This window comes from Cupressus sempervirens, chromosome 10 (genome assembly GCF_028749045.1).
Source record: "Cupressus sempervirens isolate cs-2001-9-10 chromosome 10, ASM2874904v1, whole genome shotgun sequence".
Classification (NCBI taxonomy): Eukaryota; Viridiplantae; Streptophyta; class Pinopsida; order Cupressales; family Cupressaceae; genus Cupressus; species Cupressus sempervirens.
The window spans coordinates 304,958,766-304,972,612 of NC_143127.1; the positions used below are offsets into that span (position 1 = coordinate 304,958,766).

Consider the following 13,847-nt stretch of genomic DNA (forward strand, 5'->3'; position numbering starts at 1 on the left):
GCTAGTCATGGTGTAAGTCTTGGAGCTGAATTTCCATTCCACATTCTATATCAATGGATTATCCATCTGCAGTTGGAAGACACAGTTAGTGAAGACAGCCAATGGATCAGTCATTTCTGTGCAGATACAGATTTTCTCTTTCATTAGTTCATCCAATTCTTTGGTGTTTACTCTGGTTGCTTGGTGCTAGATTTAGAAGAATTCTTGGAGCTGAATTTCAAAATCTGCCACCATCCATCAGTCGGACCTTTGCAGGCTGTAGGCATTTTATGGAAAAAGCCAATGAACAGGACTATTCCTCACATTTACCATACAGATTACAGATTTTCTCTTCATGGTTATTCGGCCTGCTGATTTTATGGTGCCTTACATTGGTTGCTCGGCCTTTGAGCCTGCGTATGACTATTTGTAGATTTATATGTCATTCTATGTGACAGGTATGTTGTGTCTAGGGCAATATGACCACCACTTGTATGATATGGAAGCTCAACTAAAGATCTTCATTTCTTATATATTACTATTGTATAATTTTGATTTTGGACATAATATAGGAATATAGGAATATGCTACAAAAGATTTTATTTTAATAACAACTAATAATATCATCTCATTTATCTTATTCTTTTAAACAAAAGTTCTTTACTTTCTATTCCTTTGATCATAAAAAACCCTCATATTTAGTTCTTTATAGCCTCTAAATTTTGAATGTAAGCCTGCTGATACAGTTAAATTAACAATGCATGTTCAACTTTCGAGCTTGGATGTACATGCAACTCAGTCAAGGAAATTTGCATATTTAGATTTAGATTTCTATCAACATTCAAACTTTACTTTCCCAAAACATAAAATTTGCCTTAAATCACTCAGGGACCTATCATTATCTAATTTAAGATTTTGAGGATAGACAATAATTCATCTAAAAATGTCTTAAATATGATAAATCTATTGACCATGTTTACAATGTTCAATGAACAGTGTTAGCAAGTAAGATCACCTCAATTGTATTTGAAAATAAAGGGAAAAATGGACCTATAGAATTAAGCATTTACAAGTCTATGCATTAATTACACATGGTTCAAAATCAAATATTACCCATTTGTGTAGATTCCAGTATCCATGTCTATCTGTCACAAAGAAAAGTTGCCCTGCAATTATGCGCCAATGATTTTTATCAGAACAGCAGGCAACTTGACCTTCAAAAATTTAGAACAAGAAAAATCATTAAACAATGACTTCATTTATTTTGTTCATATACTGAGTTGACGATCTTCACATCTCAAATTCCAATACTAATACATCAGAAATATTGGATGTAACTTCAAATTTAACATATGCAAGTCAGCCAACTCATTTCATATCCCAAAGCAGTCGAATGTATAAATAAAATACAAACTTGAGTATTATTGTTGTTCTAAACTTTTCTTCTTTTATGGTATCTCATTGTACCCAAAAAAAAATCTAAAAGTAAATATTATATGAACTTTTCTTCTATGGTTTTGTTGCTGTTGTCCTCAATTTTTGCAAGCCTAAAAATCAAAGACAAAAATACGATTTTTTCCTGAATCATTATCTGTACATATGGTAAACAATTTTTGAGCCTCAAGTCAGTTTTTCATAAGCATTTTTGTCATTATATTTGTCATTTAAAGGTCATTATTTTTGTTTTAGTTTTGACTAGTTTTTGTAAGTTATATTTAAATTTTTATTTATTTCTTTTTAAATTTGGGGTTTCTAAGGGCCTTTACATGTTTATTTTCATGTAATGCATATAAAAGTCTCGAAACATATAAAAATAGGACCTTTTAGACATCACTGCATATTGCTTTGCAGGCCAATATATATGGAAAATGGATTTTATCAACAATATTGCATTCAACAACTCATGTACATGTAATTATACATTGATTGCAAATAATAAAATGTCAGATAATAAAAATGCCGAGCCTTGTCAAATGTTTTTATTCCCTTGCCATTTGCATTTAGCCTAGTTTGAATTGTATCTAAAATGGTTTGATTCCACTATGGCATGCATTCAAATTATACGGAAGCATTATATTGAAACTCGGCCTCAAGTTTCAACTTTCTCTTGCCATCTTATATGCGTTTAAACTGCAATATGGTCGTGTTTTGATCTCAATTTTACTCTATTGTATCTTTGTATTTGTTGTTGAAGTTTGAGCCATAGTTCCTGGTTTCGGACTCGGCAAGGCCAACTCGACTCTTGAATTGGTAATGACTTGGCAAAGTGAATAAACCCTTGAATTTCAGAAATTTTTAAGGATTTTAAACTTTTCTCATCCACCCATTATTAAATAAAGCATAAAGACACAATAACATCATCAATATAGAAGCTAATTTGATCAAATTAAATATACATTGGTCACATAAATACAAACACAAATTAATACATTGAAGACAATTATACACTGGCAAATAATCAATATTATCAAGCACAACATATACTGCCAAATAACCAATATTAACAAACACAACATGGCCATTTTATGCCGAATACATCATCTCCCCCCCCCAAAAAAAAAGTTTCTAGACAACAAGTATACATCAAGCATTACACAAGAAGACTAACGATAAGAGTGTAGTTAATGACTTGTACTATGCAAACTCAAAGTTGTAGTGCACTTCAAATATAAAATGAAGGTTTGGGGGCAACATCCCCAGTGAAGTCAAGGGGGAGCACCCTTTGCAGGAGTCATAGGGACCCTAAATGCAGGGGTTTGTGAGCAACACCTCCAGAGAGGTCAAGGGGAAAAGCCCCTTATGGGGCAGGAGGGGAAGTGCCCCCATTGACAACATCAAATTACCACCTTGAGAACCACATAAAACTCCATACCGTGCATCATTTTCTTGAATTGTTAAGATGCTAAAAATAGTACTAATAAATCCCAAAAATGTAAATTCTAGACGTAACTTTTGCATCTCAAATTGAATGTTTTAAGAGGAAATAAGTCAAAAAAAAGTACTTTTTTATGTTTATTTTAGATTGATGTCAGTTAGGTAAGGGACCATGGACTTAGCAAGTTAGCCACTAACTTGTTGACTCACTGAATCACGTAGGTTAGATGGTCTCCCTCTGAGTCATGGGTCACGGTTAGAATGACTCGCTGAGAAAGGCTCTTCCTATCAACTTGGGATACCCCTTTCACTCACGAGTCATGGAACATCGGTTTGAACGCCTTCAATGTTGTTTCCGTGCCCAAGCGACATTGTTCAACCAAGGTCTAGCATTTTTTTTTGAATCATTTGTTCATTGTTTAAACAAATTGGGGGTTTTGTCTTATTTTTGTGCCTTACTATGTTTATTTTATTTCTTTGTTCTTTTCTTGTTTCTTTTGAACCATTTTCATTAAGATTTGAGTTTTGTCTTCACATCATTTGCGCATCTAAGATGAGAGACTTGCGCATTTTCTTTTTACCTTCCACCACACATTGTTTTATACTATATCTATCATTTCAATTTTTCTTTAGATTGATTGTTTCTTTAATTAGGATTTACATTTCATTTTTTGCAATGTCTCAAAGTCATTTGTGCAATGTCTCAAAGTCATTAATCATTTTTTAAACCTATTATCCTTTGGTAATCCATGGTTACGTGGAAATTTGCGTGACAAAATTTCAAAACATTGGAATTTGCTTTGGGCTTGCACAAATTTGCAAATCTGCATTCCAACACTTGTTTTCTCTTGTTTACCAGATTTGAGGCTTCATATTCTTTTTGTTCAAGATTTCTGACCTAGATGTAGAGGGGTTTGTATTTAATTTTCCTCAGCATCAAGCAATCAAGTTTTGCCATCCCAATTTCATTCTTTAAACATAATATATATATAGAGAAATATAAAACTAATTGTAATTGAAAGTTTTTCCCCTGATTGCAATCTTGCTTGCACATCAAAAATGCAGACTAATGTGCAATCGAGATTAAAACCCCCAATTGCATGCATGTATTTATTACTTTTTCAAGGCAAAATCACAGATTTTGACACCCTATGGAATGCATTAGCATATGTAATTTGGGTCTCTAATCCTAAATGCATGTGTTGTAATATTTAATTTCATATGCAATCAAAGCCACAAACCCAAATCACCTATGAAATACATGTAACTAGAGCTTTTTTCTCTAATTGCACACTTTGTAACAACATTTATGTGTTGTTAGGGTTTTTGATCCTAACAACAACTTGAACTACACATGTTAGATCTTATGCAATCAGGGTAAAAGCTCTGATTTCAAATGGAACCTAATGTTTTTCCCTAGTAATCAGAACATTTTTTCTGATCATGTAAAATTTCGCTCTTTGGACTACATGTTACCTCGTGGAATGTGTCCGAAAAACTCAAAAATTGCATTTTTAGTCATTTTTAGTTGTTTTCTATTGTCTAATTTTGTCTATTGTCTCATATGTCGTGTGAAGTCATCTAACATTGGAAATTATCATTACCAACCATTGCCATGCAATTATGCCTATACTCTAAATTAGGCTCCAACCTCACAATGGCATGTTATTGTTTTGCCAAGGGCAATAGAATGCTTTCAAGACTGATTCCAAGTAGTAGTGGACCAATAAGAGGGATCATGCACAGTTCTCATGTAAAGAACCCCAACCAGTTCTAACTTCAAATCTAGTGGTTTGGCATTCTGTCAAACACTTATCATGCAAGCTCTTGGTACCACTATAATGAACTATGCTGGTTCTAACTCTAACAAACATCAAATTTCTTCACTTCAAGATGTTTGACATTTTGTCAAACACTTTGCATGAAACCTCTATCTTGTTGTCCCTTATTTTCCAATTGTATTTGCTTGCTTGAAATGGTTTCAAATGCTTGCAAAATAGCTCAACAATCACCAAGCAAAGGACAAGAGGTAATGGAAACAATGCTCAATCATTTCAAATGCATATATCAGAATTTTTGCAAGTAAATCTACATCTACAGCCAAGAAACATTTTAAGAAACAATTAGCATAAAATAAGACTTAATTTAATTAAGAACATTTAACGAACGTGGGAATGCTCCTAATATGGTGTTCATTTCTCCTCATGACCTCCAGCCACCTGGGAATGATGGTCAAATGCAATGTTGGCCTCTTAAATCAAAAGCGCCCCTCTAGAAGAAAACAAAGGCCATTGAAATACCTAATGCAACCTCTTGAAATTAAATGCAGCTTACCCAAGACATATTATTGTTTCTATGCCACTTGACCTGCATCAAATAGCTCAAATGGTGCCTATTAAAACCTCAACACTGCCCTTATAAAGAGATCACGAGTTATAATTCAGAATGCAACCAATGTTAAACTCCACAAAATGGCATTTGATTGCAAGAATTATATAGCAGATTCAACACCACAATAACAAATTTCCTTCTCTTATCAAATTGCAGCCAAACAATTAATTGAATGTTATACAACAACACCATTCAATTTCTCAGATAATCTCAGATCAATACTCAACAAATAGAGCACAAGTCACATGGTGTTTCACAAATTCAAAGTGCTGAAATGGTGAAGAATTCACAATTCTCCAGCAATGTTAAAACCCCTTTTTCAACTCCTCCTCAAAACACAAAATGCACATTAAACAACATAAGCAATAGAATGAATTCCTTTCTCACAAAGCATTGTTTTTATAATAAATAAAGATGACTTTTTCAAGTCACCAAAAAAGAAAGTAGCTTCTCCCACACAGTTTTCACTAAAGAGCCTTCAGCAATACACTTTTCAATTGGAAGCTTTAATTTAAATAATTTTGAATAAATAACTCCTAAACTAAAAGCTTCATGAAGGTACTTGTCACTTAAAAAGACTTCTTCAATACCATAGTTCCAAGAATCATGGCAATTCATGTGATTCACGCGATTCGGCGGTTCGATTCAAGCCAAATGATTTTCTATGAATCATTGAATCGAATCAGCGATAAAGGGTTTATGAAATAAGTTGCTCACTAAATTTCAAGGGTTTTTTAAATTTGCCGATTCATGGGCGATTCGATTCCAATTCATGGCTGATTCACGATTTGATTCGGCCTTGCCGATTCCGATCCGATTCCGATTCTTGTTACTTTGTTCAATACACCTTTCACTTCAAAGTATTGCTTTTAAGACTTGCGATTATATTCCATGAGAAATAATGATCAATACCCCCACTAGGCGCCCAAAAGCAATTTATAACTTAAACTCAATATATATCACTAAAAGTGTCAAATCATCATTGACTAAAAATAGCACCTACGTGCCCACCTGAAATGGAAACCGCCATCACTAACTTACTAAAAACTGTAAGTCGATCACCATGGACCCTCAAAATATCATGTCAGACCACGAGGATCACAATGATGGACTGGCCTCACTGACTAACTGCCTACTACTAAAAAATAGGGGACATTACATCTCATTAATTCATTTGAATAAAGATTAATGATTTATTGATGTCGTCAAATGCAAAGGTCTAAGTGCAACTTTCATCAGATATTCTCACCCATATAAAAATCTAAAGATTTCTAGCACTAGCAATCTAGTGATAATGGTGCAGAGCACCTCATGGATGTAACCAAGGACCTAACCTGGCCTTTGAAATGTTTTTCACTTTTGTTCATATGATCCTAGAAAGAGCACCTTGTGGATGTAAGCAAGGACCTAATCAAGCCTTGGAAATATGATCCTAGCAATGTAATAAGGTCTCCAAAGACCCTAAATGTAATGTTTCTATTGTCTGATTAAAGTTATTCTTCCACTTTCCTAGTTCTTAAACCTACACAAGTGTTAGTATTTAGCAATTTAAAAAGAAAGAACAAAATTATTAAAAATGTAGCAATTAAAACTCATATCCTACTTAATACTTCACTCTTAAGGAGAGGTTAAGATTGATCACTTAGTTCCTGGGTGAGGCCTCCTAGGGCTCCTAAAATGAAACAGCTCTCCACTAAGTGACGTCCTCTCACAATTACTCTCGTTAAGCCTTATGGATGATTGATTAGATACATCCATCCTTCTTAGGGAAGATAGTTCTCCTCCTAAGCCTTATGAACTACCTTGGGTACATTCATTTCATTTGAATATGTATTCAGCCATTTTTAATTTACTAACCTTCAGAGATGTTATATCTCCGCCTTGATTTCTGTTTAGAATTCCTAATGAAGGAAAGTTCCTCCTTAGCTTAGTGTTCCTCTTTAACGTTTTAGTTCTGGCTATTATTATCAATGTGATAGCGATGGTGACTTTGTGTTGAACTTGATTGCTGGTGAATCAATGATTGTTTGGACAAGCTATCTGAAACAAGCCGTCAACCGTCTGTGCATAACCAGTATGGATCTCCACGTGTAACAGGGCAAATATGACTTCCAACCTCACGTCCTTGGCACTCTGCAATGCCACACACTTGTCATTTTTATCCTAGTCTTTATTCGCTTCTACTGGATTCTCTTCCACCTTCGTTTTATCTCTACCTGAATTGCCTTGTCTCTAAGCGGTCTTGAAAAGGATTAAATATCCATTCTCAGGTCAAAGGTTATGCCTGTCAACCTTAACAAGTCGTGACCAAAGTCCAATTAATTCGTATGATGTTCCTAGTTAATATATTGTCTTTATATGTTTTATAACGTTTGATTTAAATCACCATATTTATTATTTATTGTTTGATAATTGAAAGTTATCTTAATTATTTATTGTTTAATTATAATGATAATAATAACGCTTATTATTACGATAATATTTATATTATTTGTTATCACATTATAAATAACATTAGTTATTTATTCTTTGTTTACTCCTGAATATGTTACAATATAACATTTATTTAGTTATTTTACTATTGAATATTATTTCAATTAAAATCGTGAAGAATTATTGCTAAAACCACTTTTAAAAAATTACTTTAGAAATAATAATAATTTTTTATTTCAATTGTTTTACCTTGATTTTGGGGTCATTACAGTCCCTCCCACTCAATTTTGCTTGTACTCAAGCAACTTAATGTCTTCTTTTTCCCAAGTGGCATCATCCTTAGGTAAATTTTTTCGTTGGACCAAATATTTGGTCATCATTCTATTTCTCAATTTCTTCTTTCAAGTGTCTAGAATAACCTCAGGTTCCAAAACAAGATGGCCTTCATCGTTTAGTGGTGGCAATTCTGTACAAGGTTCTATTAATTTCCCTAATACCTTTTTAAGCCTTGGTCAAATATATTATGGATTCTACTACCTTTAGGTAGTTGTATTTCATATGCTACCTTTCCAATCTTCCTTATTATCTGATATGGCCCATAGAATTGCGGCTTGAATTTTTCCACTCCATTTTTCTTTATTGACGTTTTCTTGTATGGTTCTAATCTTAGGAAAACAAAATCCCCGACTTCAAATGTTCTTTCAATACGCTTTTTATCCACATACACCTTCTGTTATTTTGGGTTGCTTGGAGGTTTTCTTTGAGAGTCTTCAAGATATTTGTGCTTTGTTGTACAAAGTCTTGTGCACTTGGTACTCGACTTCCTTGTAAAGTTAGATCCGCGAATGTGAGTGCCTCATACCCATATAAAGCTTTGAAGGGGGTCATTCCACTTGACATGTGATGGGTTGTATTATAACAAAACTCCCCTAAGTGCAGCCATCTGATCCATGCTTTATGCTTCCCTGTTACATAGTTCCTTAAATATCCTTCTAACCATTTATTTACTATTTCGGTTTGTCCATTTGTCTACGGATGGTAACTTGTGCTCAGGGTTAAACTAGTCCTTGCTAGTCTAAATAGCTCTTGCCAAAATTGGCTTATGCATTTACTGTCTCGATCACTGATTATGTTTTATGGAAGCCCATCGAGTTTGAAGACTTCTCTGAAGAATAATTCAACTCTATGGTGTGCCGACAACTCAGTACTAACGGGAAAGAAATGAGCATACTTGGTGAGTCTATCCACTACTACATAAATACTATTTTTCCCTTGAACTTTAGGTAGGCTGGTTACGAAATCCATTAAAATGTTTTCCCATTTTTTATTAGGAATGGGTAATGGTCGTAACAGTCCTACAGGGTGTGTGTGTTCTTCCTTATTTCACTAACAAGTCATGCATTCTTGTACATATTTCTGGACATCGTTCTTTAGACCCTTCCATGAAAATTTCTCTCTTATTTGCTTGTATGTCATAAAATACCCTTGATGGCCGGATAAGGGATTATCATGATATTCTTGTAAGATTGTTATTTTGACGTTTGATTGCGGACTTAGAAATATTCTTCCTTTATAAAATATAATATCATTTCGTGTTTTGAAGTCTTCGTTTGGATTATTCCCTTCTAATATTTCACTAGCTTTGGGATATTTTGCATACCCTGCAATGATATCTTGCTCCCAATTCCCTGCAATGCTAGTAATCATATTGATGTAGGGGCATTGAGAGAGGGCATTTGTAACTCCATTATTCACTCCTTTAACATATTCTATATCAAAATCGTATGCTTGAATTCTACTCGCCCATTTATGTTGTCGATCATTAAGATCTTTTTGGCTCAGAAAGAAACGTAGGCTGTTGTGATCTCTCTTAACAATGAACTTCCCGCAAACTAGATATTGCCGAAATTTGGCTAAGGCGTGCGTTATGGCTAGCATTTCTTTATCATATATGGAGTAGTGCTTCTCTGCTTCTATGATTTTACGACTTTCAAATGCTATGGGGTGTTTTCTTTGCTTGAGAATTGCCCCAATTCCCTCTCCTGACACATCACATTGTAGTTCAAAAGGCATTGTAAAGTTCGGAATGGCTAAAACAGGACACGAATTCATTGTCTCTTTCTAGGAGAAAGAGAAAGCACCTTTCTTAGTTAAATCTGTAAGGGGGGCTGCAATCTTAGAGAACCCTTTAACAAATCGCCTGTAATAGTTGCATAGTCCCACAAAACTTCAGAGTTGAGTTAGGGCATCTAGTTTCGGCCATCCTATAATAGTCTTGATCTTTTCTTCATCAACACTTACCCCTTTAACATTAATCTTGTGGCCTAAATAAAAAATCTCATTTAGTCCAAATTCACATTTTGACATTTTAGCATATAGTGATTATGTCTCTAGGATATTCAGAACCTCATTGATATGTTGCAAATGTTCTTCCCATGTCTTGCTATAAATAAGTATATCATCAAAAAAATAAGAGAAATTTCCTTAATTGCTGCCTAAAAATATGATTCATACATAATTGGAAAGTGGCTAGAGCATTTGGGAGGCCAAAAGGAAGTACTAAAAATTCGAAATATCCATAATGACATCTGAATGTTGTCTTTGGAATGTCTTCCTTCCTCATTCGGATTTGGTGGTATCCTAATCTTAGATCAATCTTTGAAAAATATCAAGCACCATGTAGTCCATCCATTACTTCATCTATTATGGGAATTGGACACCTGTTCTTAATGGTTTTCTTATTTAAGGCCCTGTAATCAATGCACATCCTCATAGTTTCATCTTTTTTCTTAACGAGGACTCCCGAGGAGGAAAATGGGCTATTGCTAGGTTGAATGTGTCCCATTTCTAATAATTCTTTAATAGTTTTTTCAATTTCCTCTTTGTATTTATGAGGATGTCGATAAGAGGTGTTTATAACAGGTTTGGCTCCTCCTAATTCTATGGAATGCTCAAAACCTCTTTTAGGTGGTATACCTAGGGGAATGTTTTCAAAAAGTCTTTTGTGTTGCTACAGGATGGGCTGTATATCAACATGTACTATTGGCTTATTAGTGGGTGCTTTATCAAGAATCATACACTCGGCTATCCACTCTCCTTGATTATGTCTAAGGATGCGTTCTATCCTATTACAGGATACTACTTTGGATGATCCATCAGGCAGTCCTTTTAAGGTTATATCTTTCCCCTCATGTTTGAAACATACTTCTAGATTGGGATTCTCAATAGTGAAACGCCCTAAAGAGTCAATCCAAAGCATTCCAAGGATGATGTCATTTTGTAGCTTCACAACAAAAATATCTGCTCTTATGGTGTAGTTGTTTAAAGAAATTTCCAATTGGGGAATGATCTCCATGCATTGATCAATGATGCCATTGCCCATTATTACCTTGAAGCGTTTAAATTCTTTTGTTTTTACCCTTCTTCTGATTACCAGATCCTTGTTGATGAAATTATGTAAAGCTCCGGAGTCTATTAACGCAACTACCTTTTGGCCCTTTAATACTCCCTTTACTCGAATTCCACTCTCTTGGGTGACTACGGCTGAGGTTCCGATTTTCCGTTTCATCTATCTTCATTCTTTTTTTTGGTGTCTCGTCTGTATTTATTTCTTCCATTCTACGAAGTTGTCCCTTCTTGCATTGATGATCTCGTCCCCATGGTTCTTTGCACTTGAAACACAATCCTTTCTTTGATAACTCGTCCCTTTCCTTACCTCGGCACCGATGTCCTAGATTCCATGATTCTTTGCAAAAGTAACATGTTTTATTTTCCTTTCGTTATCCTTCTTGTTTGTGTGGATTTTTAGAAGGGTAGGTTCGAGATCTTTCTATGGATACATTAGATTCCACCTTTCTAGCCTTCTGAATGGCTTCTTCCACCATTCGAGGTTCTAATGGGTTAACTATGTTTTTGATAGAATCCTTTAGGCCTTCAACAAATAAGTATGTAAGCCTTTTTTTGTGATAAATCTCAAACCATGACTGAAAGTTTTTGGAACTCATTAGAGAATTCTTCTACTGTTCCTTATTGCTTTAAATGGGTTAGTTCTTTGAAGTACCATTCAGGTTCAACTTGGTTGAATCGTTTGATAAGTTTTTGGGAGAATTCCTGATATGAGTTTATGTTTTGATGTCCTAAGGAGAGAAGTCCATTGTGCCACCATTCATGTGTCGTTCCTTCTAAGTGGAGTATAGCAAATTGGAGTGTCTCTTCCTCTATCATAGGGCTAAGAGTAAATTTTGTGTTTAATTTTTGGAGCCATGGATGGGTGGTTATCTTTCCTGATCCTTCAAAATTAGGTAGCATTACCTTGTTCACCTTATGTTTATGTTCCTTGTTTGGTTGCCTTTTGGTTCTTCTAGGACCCTCATGATTTTGTCCCTCATTGAATTCTGTAAATGTTGAGTTCCCTAATTTCTGGTTTGAGGTTTGCATAGGCTCTTGCATTCTCCACTGTGTTATTGATAGGTTGGTTTATTCCATCTTGTTCCCTTTGAGTTTCTTCTCTAGGTAAGAAAGGGGGTCTCAGAATTCTAGATGATGATTTGTTATTATCTTGCTCATTTGAACTCACATCTTTCCTATGGGAAGAGTCATTCCTTAAATTATTAATAGAATTCCCCATATTTTAAAGAGCTTTTAGGAGGGCCTGTTTGGATTGATCTAACCTTTCATTTTGATTTATGAGCGTTTGATTGGTTTGTTCCATAAAGTTTCTTAATTCGTTAGCCATTTCATTCATGGTCATTTTCTTTGTTCTTCTTTCGTAGGTTTGCATAGAAGGTTGCCCTCAGGATGGCAAGATCGAGGCTCTAATACTAATGAAATGTTCCTATTGTCTGAATAAAGTTATTCTTCCACTTTCCTAGTTCTTAAACCTGCACAAGAGTTAGTACTTAGCAATTTAAAAAGAAGGAACAAAATTATTAAAAATGTAGTAATTAAAACTCATATCCTACTTAATATTTCACTCTTAAGGAGAGGTTGTGATCGATCACTTAGCTCCTAGGGGAGGCCTCCTAGGGCTCCTAAAATGAAACTGCTCTCCACTAAATGATGTCCCCTCACAATTACTCTTGTTAAGCCTTATATATGATTGATCAAATACATCCATCCTTCTTAGGGAAGATAACTCTCCTCCTAAGCCTTATGAACTACCTTGGGCATTTTCATTTCATCTGAATATGTATTCAGCCATTTTTAATTTATTGACCTTCAGAGATATTATATCTCTACCTTGAATTATATTTAGAATTCCTAATGAAGGAAAGTTCCTCCTTAGCTCGGTGTTCCTCTTTAATGTTTCAATTCTGGCTATTATTATCAATGTGACAATGATGGTGACTTTGTGTTGAGCTTGATTGCTTGCAAATCAATGATTGTTTGGACAGGCTATCTGAAACAAGCCGTCAGCCATCTGTGCATAACCAGTATGGATCTCCACGTGTAACAAGGCAAATATGACTTCCAGTCTCACATCCTTGGCACTCTGCAATGCCACACCCTTGTCGTTTTTATCCTAGTCTTTAAACGCTTGGTCTTTATTCACTTCTATCGGATTCTCTTCCACCTTCGTTTTATCTCTACCTGAATTGTCCTACCTCTGAGCGGTCTTGAAAAGGATTAAATATCCATTCTCAGGTCAAAGGTTATGCTCGTTGGCCTTAACAAATCGTGACCGAAGTCCAATTAATTCGCATGATGTTCCTAGTTAATATATTGTCTTTATATGTTTTATAACATTTGATTTAAATCACCATATTTATTATTTATTGTTTGATAATTGAAAATTATCTTAATTATTTATTGTTTGATTTTAATGAAAATAATAATGCTTATTATTACGATAATATTTATATTATTTGTTATAACATTATAAATAACATTAATTTAGTTATTTATTGTTTATTTACTCCTGTATATGTTACAATATAACATTTATTTAGTTATTTCACTATTGAGTATTATTTCAATTAAAATCATGAAGAATTATTGCTAAAGCCACTTTTAAAAAAAAACTTTAGAAATAATAATAATTTTTTATTTCAATTGTTTTACCCCAATTTTGTGGTCATTAGAATGAATTGTACGAGTCTTTATATGAATTGTAAGGTTGTCAACCTTGAATGCAACATGAGGCCATGCTTTCATGTTTTTATGCAACTTGC

The 13,847-nt window shown here is 34.4% G+C and overlaps 1 protein-coding gene across 3 annotated transcripts in view; it reads right to left on the reverse strand.

Moving 5' to 3' along the window:
- The window catches only part of LOC149533839 (peptidase uncH-like), a 282,829-nt gene that overhangs the window by 179,856 nt on the left and 89,126 nt on the right, over positions 1–13,847 (reverse strand). For all 3 annotated transcript variants that reach the window (XM_089804019.1, XM_089804018.1, XM_089804020.1), the window contains one exon: positions 1,093–1,145. In XM_089804019.1, the coding sequence (XP_089660145.1) occupies positions 1,093–1,145 (53 nt within the window). The remainder of the gene's footprint in view (positions 1–1,092; positions 1,146–13,847) is intronic.